This window comes from Phaseolus vulgaris, chromosome 2 (assembly GCF_051622355.1).
Source record: "Phaseolus vulgaris cultivar YP4 chromosome 2, ASM5162235v1, whole genome shotgun sequence".
Taxonomy (NCBI): domain Eukaryota; kingdom Viridiplantae; phylum Streptophyta; class Magnoliopsida; order Fabales; family Fabaceae; genus Phaseolus; species Phaseolus vulgaris.
This window is the reverse complement of record NC_143499.1, coordinates 5,235,607-5,255,123: the sequence shown is the minus strand read 5'-3', so window position 1 is coordinate 5,255,123 and position 19,517 is coordinate 5,235,607. Positions and strand designations below refer to the sequence as shown.

At 35.9% G+C, this 19,517-nt stretch overlaps 1 protein-coding gene across 7 annotated transcripts; it reads left to right on the top strand.

Moving 5' to 3' along the window:
* Positions 1 to 6,399: 6,399 nt before the first annotated feature.
* On the top strand, positions 6,400 to 18,267 carry LOC137810469 (uncharacterized). 7 transcript variants are annotated; one of them, XM_090298152.1, is made up of 9 exons: positions 6,470 to 6,999; positions 8,954 to 9,055; positions 9,359 to 9,505; positions 10,618 to 10,687; positions 11,901 to 12,006; positions 12,971 to 13,227; positions 15,886 to 16,002; positions 17,003 to 17,054; positions 17,727 to 18,267. In XM_090298152.1, exons 4-9 carry the CDS (start codon positions 10,640 to 10,642, stop codon positions 18,140 to 18,142), a joined length of 996 nt encoding a protein of 331 aa, XP_090154278.1. In that variant the 5' UTR covers positions 6,470 to 6,999; positions 8,954 to 9,055; positions 9,359 to 9,505; positions 10,618 to 10,639; the 3' UTR covers positions 18,143 to 18,267. The 7 variants fall into 7 exon arrangements, with proteins under 7 accessions (XP_068467835.1, XP_068467837.1, XP_068467836.1 ...); XM_068611734.1 differs by lacking the exon at positions 11,901 to 12,006 and having other exon boundaries at positions 6,400 to 6,999; XM_068611736.2 differs by lacking the exon at positions 11,901 to 12,006 and having other exon boundaries at positions 6,448 to 6,993.
* Positions 18,268 to 19,517: the final 1,250 nt, after the last annotated feature.

Here is a 19,517-nt window from a genome sequence, read left to right as displayed (position 1 = left end):
ATGGTGGGAATAATATTGATAGTACCATTAGTGTTATTGGTGGGAATAATACTGATGTTACCGTGAGTGTTATTGGTCGAAATAAGACTGATGGTACCATCAGTGTTATTGGTTGCAATAATACTAATGGTACCATCAGTATTATTGGTGGGAATAATAGTGATGGTACCATCAGTGTTAATATTGAGAATAATATTGATGGTACCATTAGTGTTATTGGTGGTAGTAATATTGATGGTACCATCAGTGTTACTTGTAGCAGGTAACAGATAATTGGTAGTAGGTAGCATGGGTAACACGTAACATGTAATAGATAGTAGGTAGTTGGTAACGTTCCCCTCAACCATAGCATTAATGAATAAATTTATTGGAAGTCTTGTGGAACGAATTTGGGCTTCAAATCTTTGTCACAACTCAATACACACAATAAGGAATGTTAGGTAAAAACTTTAGATCAAAACACCCTAGGAATAAGGCGTAATAATTCCTATATCGATTGAAAAACTTGTTTTTCCGAAAAAAAATGTTCTGGCTTATATCTCTTTCTGTGTTCTATTTTTGGACGTGCCTCATTAAATGGAAAAAAAAAACATATAAAAGGACTTATGTAAATATTTTTTAAATTTTTCAATGTAATATGAATTGAGAATAAAATAAACTAAGGAAAAATTTCACAAATTAAGTAAGAGAGAAACCTTTGAATGAAAAAAAAAATTCCATGAGAACTTTTAGTGAAATTCTATGTAAGAATGTCAACAAAAAAGAAACAAAATAAAAGGGGGAAAATGAAAGAAAAAAAACAACAAATCAAACAAAAAATTCATTCACTCACATGTTGGTGTATTAATTAAAAAAATCCTTGTTGTTGCTTTTTGCACCCAAGATTCCTCTTTTCTACCACCTTTGTGATGGCATTCTCAAGGAGCTCTTCTTGGATGTTTGGTAATATGGTGCGGAAGCTTATGGATGAAATGGGCAAGGTCCTCCTAGGAGTGGTAGTGACCTTGAAGGTGCATGAAGAGTATGGAAAGAGGGGAGGTTCAGCCAGCCCCTTGATAGATGGTGAAGGAAGATTAAAACCTAGAAACTAGGTAAGGAGCAAGTATGGCACAAAATGGGCAGCATAACATTACTCAATTTAATCTTGAAAATACAAGTGATGGGCTTCTCCTTTTATAGGCTAAGGAGGCCGTAAATGTTAAGCTAATAGAAGATGAAATGCTAGCCAAATGAAATGGAAAAGTGAGGCACATGGGCACATGGAGCACATGGTCGTTCCTGGTGGATAATCTTCTAGAAAACGTGAGCAAACTAGGTTAAATCAAAAGGAGACAAGTTTATGCTTTCTAACACTACACTAACTACTAAGCCACCCCTAATGGGCCTTCATGTAGCATGTACAAGTTCCTTTCCCTTCCATCCGTTGCTTGCCCCAAATGTGCGTGGAGATGCTTGGCCATGGACCTAGTGATAGGTCCTAGAGGGTCTAGGCTTCCTCCTAGACGCTCCTTTTATAGTCGCCCTTCATCTTGTGCTAGACGCTCCCCACTTGGCTCTAGACGCTCCCCACATGGCTCTAGACGGTCTAGACTTGGCTCTTGTCTTCCATAGGGTGGTGAGCTTGGCCCTCCTCCATCACTTTGTCTTTCATTCCCATTTTACCCCTGAACCCCACCTGCACTACTTACCTTCCACACCCCCATTGTTTCTCTCTATGCACCCTTCCTAGCCTTAAGGCATTTTTACACATACCCCCTAAAGGCAATTTTACTCATACTATCACTCACCTTTACCTTTTCTCACACTCGCGTGCGTTTCTCTCTCTCACTGCACCCACACTTCCACTTTTTCTCACACTCTCTCTGTACCTTGTTGGGTTTGGGCTCACTTCCTATGTGGAGGACCAGCCCATTGTGAAATTAGGTTAGTTTCATTTGCTTCTTATTTTTTCATGGGGTGAGAGGGTGCAGTCAAGCAGGCATAGAGAGAGTAGAGAGAGCCATCTAGAGACACTCTTGGAGAGAGCCATGAGTAGGGCAGAGACAGCTTGAGGGTGTGCCATCTATAGAGAGTGAAATAGAGAGTGAGAGTGAAACAGAGAAAAAGAGAAAGTTTCGTCAGAAACTTCTGACTGTCACCGCCACTTTGCTCACCATTGGATCGGGCTGAAACTTTGACAGCAGGTTCACAACGTGAGTTAACACAATCTGACCATTCGGATCTTTGAGAAGTTGTTTGAGCAGTGAGAAATCAGTCTCACACCGCAGCAGCGTTTTCTGCGTTTTTCTTGAGAACGAGAATTTTTGGATCGCAGCTGCTGCTTCGTCCACCGTTGGATTGGGCTGAAATTTTGATAGAAGGTTCACAACTCGTGGAGCTTCAATTGGACCGTTCGGATCGGTGAAATGTCACCGGAACAGTGAGTTATAGGCCGCGTAGGGTAATTGTTGTTTATGAACTTTCTGGATTCCTATTCTGTAATATTTGGCTGATTATTGAGCACGAGTTGTGCTGTAATTTGAGACTCTCTGTGTAACCTAATTTGATCATAGTGGAGTTTGACTAACTGGCTTGTGCCCGTGGTTTTTACTTCTTACATTGAGAAGGTTTTCCACGTTAAAATTCTTGTGCCTTCCTGAAGTGTTTTTTTGTTGCTGCGATTATTTGTTATTGCTCCTCACAGATTCTTGCGAGTTAGGGAAATTATTATCCGCTGCTTATTAACTCTGGTTAAATTGAGTTTTATTGTGTTGAATTTCCCATCAAAGTGGTATCAGAGCTCCTTGGTTGGGGCTATTTGACTGCTTGAATGATGGAGGCAAATACAAATAAGATGATCTGTTTGAACGGCACTAACTATCACTTATGGAAGGGAAAAATGAAGGATCTGTTATTTGTGAAGAAATTGCATCTTCTTGATGAAGAATGGAAGTTTGAGCATCAGCAGGTTTGTTGTTTTATTCGTCAGTATGTTGAAGATAATGTTTATAATCACATTGCTAATGAGGAAGATGCAAAATCCCTATGGAAGAAGATTGAGACTTTGTATGCTTCTAGTACAAAAAACAATAAATTATATTTGTTGAATTCCTTGATGAATTTGAGGTATAAGGAGGGGATTTCTATTTCAGATCATTTAAATGATTTTCAGGGGCTCCGAAATCAATTGTCTCAAATGGGCATCAAATTTGATGATGAAATGTTGGGACTATGGCTACTGAATACTCTACCAGACTCTTGGGAAACATTTCGGGTTTCAATTACAAACTCATCTCCTAATGGTGTTGTCTCCTTGGAAAATATTAAGAGTAGTGTTCTTAATGAGGAGATGAGAAGGAAGGCTTATGGTACTTCATCTCATTTCGAGGTACTTTTCAATGAAAATAGGGGGAGAAGTCAGAAAAAGGAATCGAAAGGGAGTAAACAGAATAGCAGAAGTAAGTCCAAGTCCAGATACAAAAATGCGGAGTGCCATTATTGTCACAAAACAAGGCACATTCAGAGAAACTGTTTTCTTTTGGAAAAAGGAGAACAAGGATAAGAAAGGGAAGCAGAAGGAAAAACATCATGATGATCGTGGCCATGATTCAGTTAATCTTGTATCAGATGAGAGCATGTGGATAATTCACAGTGGTGCTACATTGCATGTTACACCAAGGAAGGAGTTCTTCACATCTTACACTTCTGGTGATTTTGGAGTGTTGAAGATGGGTAATGATGGTGTGTCTAAGGTAATTGGTATTGGTGATGTTTGCTTGCAAACCAATATGGGAAAGCAATTGTTGCTTAGAGGAGTCAAACATGCTCCAGATGTCCGCTTTAATTTGCTTTCTGTGCAGATGCTTAATGATAGTGGTTTTGAAAATCACTTTGGTTCAGGAAAGTGGAAACTCTCCAAAGGTAATCTCATCGTGGCCAAAGGGGAGAGAATCAGTAAACTGTATTGGACAAAAGCATTGGTTGCTAAAGACAGTGTGAACGCCATGGATATGGACGCTTCTTTGTGGCACCGAAGGCTTAGTCATATCAGTGAGAAGGGTCTGAATTGTTTAGCTAAAAAGGATGTGCTTCCGGGATTGAAGAGTGGAGAGTTGGAGAAATGTTCTCATTGCATGGCTGGTAAGCAGACCAGAGTATCTTTCAAGAAGCATCCTCCTTCAAAGAAGTCAGAGTTGCTTGAATTGGTGCATTCTGATGTTTGTGGCCCATTGAAGGTAAAGTCATTTACTGGTGCACTTTATTTTGTTACCTTTATTGATGATTGTTCTAGGAAGCTTGGGGTTTATGCTTTGAAGACAAAGGACCAAGTTCTAGAGAAATTCAAAGAATTTCATGTTTTGGTCGAGAGATAGTCAGGCAAGAAGCTGAAATGCATTCGTACTGACAATGGTGGTGAGTATTGTGGACCGTTCTATGCTTATTGCAAGCAACACGGTATCAGACATGAAAAAACTCCTCCTAAAACTCCTCAGCTTAATGGCTTAGCAGAAAGGATGAACATGACACTGATAGAAAGAGTCAGGTGTATGCTTTCTGAAGCAAAGTTGCCTAAGCACTTTTGGGGTGAGGCATTGTACAATGCAGTGCATGTTATTAATTTGAGTCCTGCAGTTGCTTTGAATGCTGAGGTGTCAGACAAGGTTTGGTTTGGCAAGAATGTCAAGTATGATCATTTGCGACTCTTCGGTTGTAAAGCATATGTGCATGTTCCTAAGGATGAGAGATCCAAGTTGGACGCGAAGACAAGGTCGGGATGAATTTGGCTACAAGTTCTTTGATCTTGTTGAGAAGAAGGCAGTGAGAAGCCGTGATGTGAAGTTCATGGAAGATCAAACCATTGAAGATATTGATAAGACAGAGAAGACGACATCTGAGACAGAGAATAGATTGTCTAATGTCGATCCAGTTCAGAGTGATGAACAACATGATGATGTTGATGATCAACAACTTGGAGATGCTTTTGATGCTCCTATTGATGACGCTGAAGAGGAACATGGGATGTCACAAGACGAGGATCTTGGTGATGCTCCTGAACCACTTCAAGTTCAAATTCGGAGGTCTAATAGGCAGAGGGAAACATCTACTAGGTATCCTTCTGATGACTATGTTACCTTGACGGATGAAGGAGAACCAGAGTGCTATCTTGAAGCCATGGAGAGTGAAGAAAAGAAAAAGTGGCTGGATGCAATGCAAGATGAAATGAAGTCCTTGCATGATAATCACACTTTTGACTTGGTGAAATTGCCAAAAGACAAGAAGGCTCTGGAAAACAGGTGGATTTACAGGGTAAAGCAAGAAAGCAATTCCACATCTCCAAGGTATAAAGCCAGATTAGTGGTGAAAGGCTTTAGACAGAGAAAAGGCATTGATTTCAATGAGATTTTTTCTCCTGTCGTGAAGATGTCATCCATTAGAATTGTGCTGAGTTTGGCTGCTACTCTTGATTTAGAGGTAGAGCAAATGGATGTTAAAACTGCTTTCCTTCATGGTGATTTGGAGGAAGAGATTTACATGAAGCAACCTGATGGTTTTCTTGTTGAAGGCAAGGAAGATCGTGTATGTAGGCTGAGAAAAAGTCTATATGGCTTGAAGCAAGCTCCTCGTCAATGGTACAAGAAGTTTGAGTCTGTTATGTGTGAGCAAGGCTACATGAAGACTACTTCTGATCATTGTGTGTTTGTTAAAAAATTTGCTATTGATGATTTCATTATCCTGTTGTTGTATGTTGATGACATGCTTATTGTTGGGAAAGATATTTTCATGATCAACAGGTTGAAGAAGCAATTGAGTGAGTCATTTGCTATGAAAGACATTCACAACGTGGATCGGGCCGAAACTTTGACAGCAGGTTCACAACGTGAGTTAACACAATCTGACCGTTCGGATCTTTGAGAAGTTGTTTGAGAAGTGAGAAATCAGTCTCACACCGCAGCAGCGTTTTCTGCGTTTTTCGGATCGCCACTGCTGCTTCGTCCACCGTTAGATCGGGCTGAAATTTTGACAACAGGTTCACAACTCGTGGAGCTTCAATTAGACCGTTCAGATCGGTGAAACGTCACCGGAACAATGAGTTATAGGCCGCGTACGGTAACTGCTGTTTATGAACTTTCTGGATTCCTATTCGGTAATATTTGGCTGATTATTGAGCACGAGTTGTGCTGTAATTTGAGACTATCTGTGTAACCTAATTTGATCATAGTGAAATTTGACTGACTGGCTTGTACCCGTGGTTTTACTTCTCACATTGAAAAGATTTTTCACAAATTCCTATATCTTTTGTTGTTGCGATTATTTGTTATTGTTCCTCACATATTCTTAGACTTAGTGAAACTCTTGTTAAATTGAGTTTTATTGCGTTGAATTTCCCATCATACCTCACGTCCCACACGTGTCTCTTTCATCCACTCACATACTAACGGTTTCTCTCTCTTTTTTCTTTTTCCTTCCACAGTCTCACAAATCATCCCGTACGCTCAATCTTACCGTCTTCTGCCCTTCAAAAAGATGCACCGCACACATACGGGAAAAAAACTATACACCAACAGAGAAACCAAGCGACGCCCTCTACTCGGCTCATTGATTTCCTTGGCACCTCAAACCCTAATCTGAGCTTCCTCTCGAACTCTCTTCTCAGTATACCCTACTCTCATCCTCACTCACTCTCTGCAAATACACATATCCATCCACGCCACACTCCACTCACGGTCACTCACTCATTCCACTCTGCACTCTCAAACCACACCCAACCGTAAAAGGGGGAGGAGAACACAACAAGAGGGGAGGAGATTTTGCTCACACCTGGAAACATTGAAAAGCTGAGAATTCACCTCACACACAAAAGAAACATTGCCTCTTACGCTGCCATCTCGCCTGCAACCGCCCCACCAGCTCTATCATCCAGCACCTGCTGCCTTCCCGTAAGTTCTGCCAGGACCGCCGCTGCCCTGCACCGCGCCACTACGCCATCAGCCGCACATCCAGAGCGTTCAGACGGTGATCGTGCGTGAATGTTTGTTATTTTCGTTTACGTTTCTGTTTAATTTTTTTACTGCAGCCACTGTGTGAATGTTTAAGTTTTATAAAATTGTTCTGCTGCAATTTATGTATGGGTTCCACGGTTGTTTGTAATACAATCAACGGCGCAAGAAGAAGAACCCTAAAACGGCGTCTCCAGTGATGCGGAGATGGAAGCGGTGGAAGTGAGAATCAAGAAGCCAGAAGGCAAAGGAAACCTAATCGTAAGCAAGTGAGAGAACAGAGAAAAAGATAAAGAGAGAACGTAATCAGAGAAGACAAAAGGCACAAAAGGAGAGAATGTATTTGGTAAAATGATAGTGTCTTACATAAAGCAAAACCGGAGGTGTATATACAAAGCAATAAAGGGAAAAAGAAAAGCAACAAAACCCAATACAAAGCCCAATTAAAACTTAAATAAGTATTTTATCACCCCTCAACAATGTACATAGAGGAAGAGATGGGGAGTAACTTGAGAGAAGGCCAACAATAATATTTCTTTTGAATGAGGTAACAGTCAATCTCAATAAGCTTAGTGTGCTGATGAAAGACTTGATTAGAAGTAATTTGTATTGTGATTGGTTGTCACAATATAAGGTTGTTGGTTGAGTGTAAGGGATCTCAAGTTCTTGAAGGATGTAGGTTAACCATTGGATTTCACAAGTTGTTGTGGCTAAAGCTTTATATTCGGCTTTGGAGGAACTTTTAGAGATTGTCTGTTTTTTTTTTTTTTCAATTTCCATGAAATTAGAGATTCTCCCAAGAAGATAAAGTAATTAGATATAGATTTTCGGGTTTTAAGGACATGTGGACCAATAAGAATCATTGAAACCACGAAGTTGAGTAACATGGTTGTTGTGAAAGAAGATGCCAGTCCTGAAAGTGCCTTTTAAATAACGAAGAGGACGAAAGACAACTTGTTGATGGAGGGTTGTTGGAGAGGGGATGAATTGGCTTAAGTTGTTTACAACGAAGGCTATATCAAGTTGAGTGTTGGTGAGGTAGATGAGTCTGCCAATAAGTCTTCTATAGGTGGAAGTTTTTGTTTCGCTGAGCTTTGTACCCTCTGAGGAAGAAAGCCGAGACGAGTGAACAATGGGTGTGGGCATATGGTGTAGGTGCAAGGAGAGTTCATCATGTCCGTTTTGTGGAGAAGGTCCAAAACGTATTTGTGTTGACAAATATGTAGTCCTTGGCGGTTTTGGGCTACTTCCAGACCCAATAAATATGTAAGATCTCCTAGATTTAGTGTCCTGTAAGGATGTAATGTGATTGATCTTCTCATTATCATTTCCAGTGAGCATCAGATCATCAACATACACACGAATGATTGTTATGTTAGGTCCAATTTAAAAAAGAGTGATTTGCAGATGATAAAATGTATTTATTGGAAAGGAGAAAGTTAGATAGTTTAGCATACCATTGGCCGCCAGCCTGACGGAGGCCATATAGTGACCTTTGTAATTTGCAAACATGTTGAGGAGAGGGAAGATTGAGGCCATGAGGGGGTTGCATGTAGACTTCCTCAAAGAGATCACCATGTAAGAAGACATTGTTGACGTCAAGTTGTTTGAGAATCCAATTTTGAGAAGTTGCAACCGCAAGTAAAAGTCTTAAGGTGGTTAATTTTGCTACAAGAGCAAAAGTGTCTAAGAAATCAACTCCTTCCAATTGAGTGTATCCTTTAGGTACCAAATGTGCTTTGTGGCGATCAATAGTGCCATCAAATTTGTTCGTTCGTCGCGATCTTGGTTGCGACACTTGTGAAACTGGTTTGAAGATGTAAATTAGGGTGGATATGGATTCTCTTTTTTCTTACCTTCCTCCATGGATTGATAGCAGATTCTATCATTCTGTGAGGTTTCCATTTCTTTTAATGCTTGTTTGTTTTAATCCATTTGTAGGCTTAATTTGGGTTATGTGTTATTTTTGTTCAAAGGTGTGGAGATATTGATACTTGGGGCATTTAGGATCTTTATCCTTTGTTCATCCTCAACATTGTTGTGTTCTCAAAGAAAATGGAAAGCTACTTTCCTAACTGGTGAGGATTTAGTTTTTGAAAAACACTAATTTGCTTTATTTGTTGTGCATTGTTAGAGTCATTGTTCTCTTCCTCTTATATGCATACTTTCTTTTTTGTCTCCTTATATATATTTCAAAAAGTTGTATTTTAATGTGGAACAATATTATTTTTCACATATAGTTTTATTATATAATTTTTATTATTTTGTTTACCTGTATGTCTATGCACTATTTTATCAAGAGCTCAATCTACTTAGGTACTTAAGTTGAAAAGCCGAAACATGATTGTTTAATAGTTGTATTGTATAATAATCTTTTTCAGCCTCATTATATGAAGATTTTTTTTTAAAAAAAGAGCAAAGAGTGGAAGTACCTATTAATGATGCCTGATCTTCCATTCCAAGTTGGGGATTTGGCTGAGTCAAAATCCTTTCAAAGTGGTTTTCGTGGTGCATGGTTTCGTTGCAAGGTACAAAATTCTCCCTTCTCTAATTTTGTGGTGTTAATCTCTAATTTTGTGGTGTTAATGTGTTAAGGAGAAGAACTAAAATAAGTAAGAGACTCTAAGATTGACATTGGCTTCTTATGAGACACTTTTATCAAAATGTGCATTTTAGTAAAAACCAACCAAGTTTCTGTGAAATTTGTGATTCTTTGTATCATTATTTTTAGAATTAAAGGAGTTTTTAGTATCTCCAAAATTGCCCATTTTGAAATTGGGATCTAAAAAATTTTCAATGTTTTTGGCATCCAACATTTAACCAATATGCCAATTTGGTCTTGACAGTCTGTTACTTTTGAATTAATGGTGTTAGCATGCTAATAGTTAATAAATGAGTTAATTTGGTCTTAACCGTAACCTTATTACTCTTAAATTAACTACGTTGACATGTAATCATTCTGGTCAGATATTTGCAGGTATGATAGTTTGTTACACTGTCTGCTGTAAACAATAGTTTTGATTTTCTATGGTAACCTGTCTGTTTTGTTTGCGATTCATTTGGAAAAAATTTAGCTGATGATATGAGTCAAGTAACTGAATAACAGAACTGTATATGAGTCCAGTAACTGAACTTTTAGTAGCCATTAAAGAAATTAAATTCTTTAATGTAAACTAATATAAATTATTAAAAAGCTTAGTTTCTGTAAGCATTAAAATACTTCTATATCATCTCTTTAATATATATATATATATATATACATATATATATATATATGTATATAGGTTTTGCCGTAGTTGAGTACTAATTAAAATAACTATTAAGGCAAGTCTGGAACTTTTTCAGCTGATTAATGCTGGATTATTTTAAGTGAAAGTCTGTTTTCAGGATTCATATTGAAACCCCTACTTGTTCCATTGTGTCCTTTTATTAAAAAAAACTTGTCTTTCTCAGAATAATTTCATGAGGCTTCTTTGCCAATCTGGTAATTGGCCTGCATGCATTGGTTGGTCACATATCTGTACTGTTGCTACTTTTTAGCAAAGGATTGGGATGCTCAACCAATATTTGTCATTTTATTGAGTACTAATTTTTTCTATTTGGTATTACTTTGGCCTAAAATTATTTATGATTCTTTCAGATTAGAGATATCCGCACGAAAAATGCTGTCATATCCCATCTATTGGAGTATTTTGACTACACTGACCAAAGTATGTTCTTGCTCTAATTTAAAATTTCAAGTAGAATTCCATTATCTTTTTATTGAACGAAGTAGAATGAATGTTCTTATGCAATTTGGTTAGTATTAACATTTTATTTTCTTGATTAAGTGTAATATAGTTGGGTTAAATGCAATATTTTACATTCCTTCTTTGATGTGAAAGTGCCAAGTTGAGGTTTATATGAACTATCACAAGTTTGACAACTAGAGGGAAGGACTAGTGTTTTTTTTAGGCAAAGTTGTGCTCTGTTGGTGAAATCCCTTTACTACCAATCAAGCCTGGTATATGTCGATACTGCCATTTGGATTTTCTTTGATTGACTCAATGACTCATTTGCATCCTATTGTGTATAGGCTTGAAGAGGAACTAAGGAACTTGTATTGTAGCACTTAAATGTGATGAAAAATAGTGAGTTAATGCTCAACATTTTTATATGTATTAAAGGATGAGCACAAGTATGTTTGAAAGAGGAAGGTTACAACCTATGTTCCTTAACCGAAAGTTACATACACCCAAAAATAGCTTTGTGTAAGCATAAACTACTGTAACAAACATATTTTAGTACTCCCACTCAAGTTGGAACATATAAATTGTACGCACCAAGCTTGGAACATATAAACTAATGAGAATGTTTGCAAGTTGGTCGTTAGAGCTAATAAATCAGTACATAGTTCCTTTGATAACTGCGGAGATCTCACTTCAACTAGAGATAAGGTCATTTCATAGTATATAAGTGAGTGTAAACCTCACCTTACAAGCCGATCTTGTAAGCCTAAGTTAGGCTTAAAGACCACTTCTTAAGATGGTATCAGAGCCATTTAGAGCATATCCTAGTGAGAGTTTTGGCCTATCGTGCCACCCACTATCAGACCACTGATAAATATTGAGTCTCACACACGAGTTGACAGTCTCGGCTTGAGGGGTGAGAGGTGTGTGTTGGAGATCTCATATCGATTAGAGATAAGACAATTTCATAGTAAATAAGTGGGTGCAAATCTCACTTTACAAGTCGGTTGTGTAAGGTTGAGTTAGACTTAAAGTTAACTTTTTAATAACAATAACTCTCCTTTATAAAATTACAATCGATCTCTCCATGTTTGGTTCTTTCACGAAACAAAAGATTGGATACAATATGAAGGATTGATTGATTATCATAATACAACTTCATTTCCTTAACTTCACATAATTTGAACTCTTGAAGGAGTTTTGTAATCCACTCAAGTTTGCAAGTGGCCAAAGCCATAGATCCATATTTAGCTTCCACATTGGATCGGGCTACAACATTTTGTTTCTTGCTCTTCCAGGAGGTAATATTTCCACCAGTGTATCTTGTGATGGATCTTCTGCTGCATATATAAACAAGTAAAATTGCACAAATATATGCAAGATATTTCCTTTCACATTCTCTTTTGTTTCCAAATGTGGATATTTTTAGAACGTTGTTGGAATTGTTAGTTTTCTTATGTAAAAAATAGTGCATTGGATATTGAGAACTTTGTTAGCATATGTAATTCAATATAAACCTAATTTTTTTCTTTACGTAAAAGAGTACATGATTGAACAAACGTTAGATCCTGCTTGAACATGATGACCTTTAGAGGGTTTGATGAATATAATAAGGTAGCATGTAATAACACTTAAAGATTCGTTCATATGCCTTTAGAAGGATTTCAGTATTTAGAATAAAATTCTAATGTTGGTGACTTCAAGTGGTTCAAATTGTTCTTCCTGTTGCAAGATTTTCTTATGCAAAAAGAAAATATTTGATACTAGAATGGATTTCTTTTAGAAGAAACTAATTAGAGTATGGTTAGAAAACAAAATCTCTATAATACCATGTCCACATTTGCGTGAATAAAAGTGAAAGGAAGTCAAACAAGAGAGAAAATTGAGTGATTTGAAGAAACCAATATAATAAATGCCTTCTATATTATTGTGTTTATAATACATAATAAATTTTGTATGATAAAAGGGAAAAACTATCAATTAGCAAAATTTTAACACAAGAATTATTTCACAAATTAACTATTAATTTTTTGTTTATTGTCTATTATTAATGGTATCCTGCTGGATTGTTTTAATTGTTAGCTGACATGTTTCTTTGTCCAAATTGATAAATATGTTAATTAGACAAATGTTTCTAACCAATTTGAGAGAGCTCTAATCCTTGGATTCTATAAGTAAACCCTTACAAACACTAATAATTACTATTAAAGTTGGAAGGGGTAACAATTCATTTGAAGTTATAATTATTGCATTACTTGTTTGCAGAGCCAAGTTGGATCAAGTTGTATCAAAAGCCTCTAGCTAATATTGGCAAGTCAAAGGGCTTTAACAAGGAATTGATGTTGCGACCTTCGTTTCCTACTTTCTCTCGTGAAAGTGAAAAGCTTGATTCGAATGCCATATTAGAAGTGATTGTTATTGTCAATAACAAATGGAAAGTTGGGGACTTGGTAGATTGGTATACAGATGGTTGCTATTGGTCTGGAATTCTAACTAAAATATTGGGCAATGATAAAGTTGAGGTAATACTTTTTGTCGTCTTATTCAATATCTTATTTGGATTTTTAATGAGCTATAGCTATAGCTGCAAGAGTAGAAATTATTTGGTACTATTTGTGAAGTTTTCCCTATTCATGCAATAGATTTTACACTTTTTTAGATTTTTTCCTTAATTATTTGTCTCCTTTTATTCTAGTTTAGGTCTAGGCCTAACTTAACTTCGAAAGATAACTCATAGAGAGAGGGTTGACCCCTGCTTATATACATTATTTTAGTCATATCGCTAGTTGATATTGAATCTCAACTTACTCTTTCATGCTAAGAAGTGGGCATCTCATGAAGTGGGCACCTCATGAAGTTGGCATGATTGGACACGTGGGGATTTATTAATGACCTAATAATAGGTGGTTTGATTGGTTCAACAATAATTGTTCTTCCATATTAGATTTATGGTTAGCCATTGCAAAAAAGGAAAATAAGGAATACATGGAAGAAATCTAAAAACATCCTTATTATAAGTTTCCCTATTTACAAATATCGAATAAGATCTTCTACAATTAACCTCTTTGGCATATATTAGCATGATCCAAGCTTGTTGTAAATGTAATCTACTCGAGAACTGTGAGATATTTTGTAAAATGTTTGCTAGTTGATTAGTGGAACTAACAAAGTCAGTATTCTTGAAAGCATATTCTCTCTAACAAAATAATAATCTATCTCTATTTGTTTGGAAGATTAGAGTAGATACAATATATAGAGGTGATCTGATTGTCACAAATCAATTTAGCCTCCTAAGTTTCTCTAAATTGTAATGTTGAAGTTGCCTATGCCATATCATCACGAATGCAACTACTACCATAAAATTGTATTTGACTTCAACACTAGATCTAGCAATTGTATTTTGTTTCTTCTCCATAAGATCAAATTTTCTTCAATGAGAACAAAATAACCATAAGTGGACCTCCTAGTGATCCTACACAATCAACATCTGAGTAACAAATAATCTTGGCATCACCTTTCTCTCCATATCTATAACTTGGTGCGTTCTTTATGTATCAGAGAATACGTATGACAACATCCCAACAACTATTACAAAGAGCATTTAGGAATTGATTTACCTTACTAACTGCAAATGTGATGACTAGTCTGGTGCTGGAGATAATTCAATCTTTCGACAAGTCTTTAATGCCTTCTTAGGTCTTCCAATGCCTCTTCTTGACCTGGAAGGTTTTGACATTGAAATTCGTATAAGTTCCATTGGGGCACCAACCTAGGTAGTAAATGGTTGTTGTAGCTATACTATAGTGCAATAGCGACCTCATTGTGTTGCGTTTTAAAGTCATGGTCGTTGCAACAAGTGTAGCGTTACAACAAAGCAACTCAATCTCACTCCTTGAAGTGATTTAGGGTTTGATATTTGGAAGTTAGAGGAAAACTAAAAATTCCCTCACTTTAATTATTAGTGTTGAAAATCCATTATTGAGTAGAGATATAGCCAAATTATAGTATATAAGTGAAGTTAGTTGGTTTTGTGAGGTTAAGTTAGGCAAAATTATCGTCCACCTTTCTAAGATGGTATTAGAGCCTATCATAGCAAGGATCGTCAGACTTGTGTCACTCATTATTAGATTTCTATAGGACCATCCACAAATATCTAATCCCATGCTTAAGTGTTTGGCTCTCAGCGTGAGGGAGTATGTTGGAGATTCCACATCGATGCGGGTAAGAAAATAGATTTTAAGTCTAACGCAACGCTACAAAATCGACTTGTATGGTGAGGTCTACATCCACTTACATTGTATAATATGGTTTTATCTCTAGTCGACGTGGGTTTTTGAACATACCGCCTCCCACCAAGGACTAAACATCTTGAGTGTGAGACTAGAGGGGAACTCAATAGCAAGTGACACGAGGCCCAACACCTTATTAGGATAGGTTTTGAATGACTCTAATACCATCTTAAGAAAGCGGAATTTAAGACTAATTCAACCCTACAAAATCGACTTGTAAGATGAGGTTTGCATCCACTCATATACTGTAAAATTTGACCTTATCTTCCGTCGATGTGAGATTTTAACACACATCCCTCTGTCAAGGACTAGATATCTCAAGCATGAGACTAGATATTTGTGGGTGGACTGACAACAACCCGATAGCGGGTGGCACAATAGACCCAACTCACTAGAATATGTTCTAATAACATATTAAAATGTAGACTTTAAGCCCAATTCAACCTTATAAAACCGACTCATAAGGTGAGGTTTGCACTTTATATACTATAATTTGGCCTCATCTCCAGTGAATGAATTGGGGCTTTTATAGTTGGAACCATTAAAATTGATATAGAGATCAATAATTTATGTATACATACACCGAACATTGTGACATTGTTTGATCCATGTTGCCTGGTTTAAAATACTTTATTTAAGGTCATTCAATTCTATCCTATCAATTTTTCCGTCATCTATTTTGTCTCATTTAATAATTGCAGTAATCATTTCGCTGCCAATTTTATGAAGATATGGCAAATGGCATGGATATGGCCAACTATAAGCTGTTTACTACTCATTTTTCTTTAATGAACTTTTCCTTTATGTCTTGTTTCTTGAACAATACTTGTCTGGATGTACTTTAGTATTCTGTGAGCATCTTAAATTCATACTTAGTATGTGTCTTTCTAGATTAATTTGCTACCTCCTCCACTGGGTGAAGGGTTATCTTATGAAGCATTAAGCAAGGATTTGCGCCCATCTTTGGACTGGTGTCCAGAAAAAGGTTGGACTGTGCCTATGCCTATGGTGTGTACTCTTAATCCTATAATTTGACTTATCTTTGTATTTATAAATTAATTTCTATAGATAATTTTCTGTGGTTAGATTTTGTTTATGCCTCTTCTACTTATAATCCCACAATTTGGTATGTCCTTGTACATATTAAAGTTTTTGCAAAAACTGAATACATTCGTAAATTATGATATTTTTGGTTTATAGTGGAAAATGTCATTTTTTTTGTCTCCAAATTTTGTTTGAGTTTGTAGTTCTGTAAATCTGATTGTAAAATTCTTCTATTGCATAAAAAAATAAAATAAAAATGTCCCATTTGAAATATACTTTCTAATATATATATTGATGTAAATTCAATCCATTGTGATTGCTGATTGAATTTTTGTATTATAAATTCAACATATTGCAGAAATATGGATTATATTTTCCTGAATCATACTTGATACAATAAGAGGTATAAAAATAAGAAAAGGGAAATAAATCTGTAGACACTGGCACTGAAAATCAGGACAATATTTTCCCTATAAGTGCTGTAATTAAATAAGGAATAATACAGATTCTAATTACAAAAAAAATTGATATGATGTTTGCCAAGATTTTTGGTCTGAAAGTGTTGACAAAAGTATTGTTTTACTTATGAGATGTCATGACGATCAGTGTCTGTAAGAACAATGTCATCAACATATACTATAAATACATCCAACACTCGAATATGGTAAAAAATTGAATGATTTAAAAGAGTAATTAAAAGAGTTACTCTTCATTTTAACTTTTCATTTTCTTTTAATCTAGTCATTTAAGGCATGTTAGCAAAATTTATATTAACGTTCATCTCAGTAGATGCTAGCTTTAGTGTTTTTGGGGTCAGCCACTACACTGTCGTCTTGGATTCAAAACATTGGTTGACTTCATACTGCATATCTTCTGCTCTGCAAAAAGTTTGTTTAGGTTTTGACTTCATACTGCATATCTCAGTTTGCATTATGAATACTTAACTTCCTTGCCAAAATTGCAGGGTGATGAATGCAGGCAGCCTTGTGCTCGTATAATCAATCCCGCAAATTCAGGTAAAACTATCCAAATACACTTTCTTGAAACCTTGCATTTGAATGAAAACTGAGCTTTCTGAGTTGAAGATTAATTTGGATAGTCTTTCCTCCCTTACTTCTCTGGCTGTTTGTTAAATGGTGTGGTGTCCTCATTTATATGTGCTTCTTAAGGTAATCATTATCAGTCTATTTTGTTTTGGATTCAGCAATTCAAGCTGTTTCTGAATGCTTGGGTTTGTTAAGGAGCTGTTTTATCTTCGGTTGTACCTTATAAAACTAGCAAATTAGGAAAGGAATACATGTATATCAAGCTCCTCAGTAGCAGACATACCCTTCTGTTAAAACAAAATGTGCAGAAAATACCAATGGAGATCAAGCACAAATCTGGATATACTTGCCCCAATCCCTTCTGTTCCTTGCCTTGCTCAATCTTTGCCTGCCTTTTCTTTCTTTCTTTCCCCAATTCTGATATCATTCCAGAATTCACTTCTCCGATAAGCATGTGACAGTTATCAGTGTTACAGACTCCATTGTCTCTTTGGCACGTTCTCTACAATTTTCATTTTCTCATTTACACCTTGCTCTTCTGGTTGCATTATTATTTTTGTCTATTTTAATTTGTTCTATAACTAACTTTGCTGTATAACCTTTTTATTATTTCCTGGGGTTTTGTGGGCATCCATGCTACAGATGGAACGGATGAGGTTGGTCGGCATATAGTAAGGACACCTTCTCCATCTTTAAATTTGAAAGACTATCCGGATAGACCCATAGCAAAGCAAAGCAACAGTGCTAGAAATTGTATGGAGATTGACGAGTCTGATAACTTTTCAAGTTTACACATCATGGATTCGTCAGTTGAGAACTTGGAAATAGCTACCATCAATGGTAGATATAATGAGTATCCCGCAAAGAAGAGAAGCGACAGAAGCCTCTGTCTTAATTCCAAGTCTTCCAATACTATAGAAGCTGCAATCGTGGACTTGGAGGAACTTGTGAATAGGATTAAATGGTTAAGGGGTGTGTTGAATTTGAGGGTGTCGCCTTTATCAGATACTAAACAGCCTTCTTGGGAGTTTTCCAAACATCATGCATCATGCAAATGATTGTTCTGTATTAAATGTTTGTACTCAGCATAAATTTAGTTTTTCTCAAATATAATTCCCGTGCTGTAGATAGTGCTTTTGAACAGCTTATTTTGGAAATATAGTTTGTTCTTATATTTTTTAAACTTAGCGCATTGTTCCGTAGGCCTTTCATGGGAGGCAATTGCGTCTCTATAATATCTTCTCTTACCTTCTGATATATCGGTATGATATTTTAAAATCTTTATATTTTCTAAACAATGCAATTCTAAAGATATTTAAAAAAATATATATTTTGGAATAATTTGGATTGTGTAATTTAAAATTGATTTTGAACTATTTTGATAGATAGATCGTTTGAGTATGTTATCATAAATTTATCACTTATGAACAATTTAAAATATAATAAGAATGATTCATCCAGGAATTTTAAAATTAAAGCTTTCTAGATGATACTAGAAGATAAGATATTGCTTAACGATAGTGATAGCGTTGAGAGGTTCCCAAATTTCCAGGTCTGAGAAACCGAACGAACCAGTAGAATTGATAACAAGAAGTGAAGGAAGTAAACTAGTGAGGAGAAAGAGGTCGAGAAAGAGGTCGGAGGGGCGTTTCCATGAAAATGAAAATGTGTTGAGAAACTTGTTTGGGACGTCGCATGATCAAACAACGACATTGTGGCTGCGAAAAGTGTCCAAGTGTTAGCCGTTGTCGACAACGGAAAGCATCACCGGAAAGTTTTAATTTTAAACTTTCGTTCCAAATATTTGGAGAAAATCATTTTAATTTCTGAAATATTAAAAATCAATTATGGATTACACATTTAGAATTTTTATTTTGAAATATACTTTTTCAAAAATATTTTTGGAACCAAAGTTTAGTTGATCCTTTATACGAAAATTTGTTGAACCTTAACCTAACTTTAGAGGTAACTTGTGAGTAGGGATGATAGAATTAGGACATATACAAGTGGTAATTATTTTTTGGCCTAAAAATATTAGCTTTCAGTTACCTACAAATTATTTTATATGCCCGAGTTTTTATAGACATCCATTGATCACTTTTTAAATTTTAAAAATTGTTTTTAAAAATGAACTTGAATAAAAATTTATCTTAAAGTGTAATTAAAATTAAATTGTTCCATAAAATATTAATACAAATATATTAATTTTTCTAAAAGATATAATAAATTGATTTCTTTAGAAATAAATTTAGTTTTATAACTATAAATAAAAAAACACAAATTTATATTATCAAATCAAATTGTTGGGATAGCTAGTTCTAGAAGGGGAGTTGAATATAGTTTGTACTCTACTTGTACAAACAATACAAACAACTTCACAAAATTTATATTAGTTACTCAAACTACTGAGTTATTGTTTTTAAAATGTTAGTA

Coding starts and splice junctions, on each gene's coding strand:
- LOC137810469 (XM_068611734.1), top strand. CDS start 9,416: ATGATGCCTGATCTTCCATTCCAAGTTGGGGATTTGGCTGAGTCAAAA. Junction 9,506..10,617: donor GTGCATGGTTTCGTTGCAAG/GTACAAAATTCT, acceptor TGATTCTTTCAG/ATTAGAGATATCCGCACGAA. Junction 16,003..17,002: donor GGACTGTGCCTATGCCTATG/GTGTGTACTCTT, acceptor CCAAAATTGCAG/GGTGATGAATGCAGGCAGCC.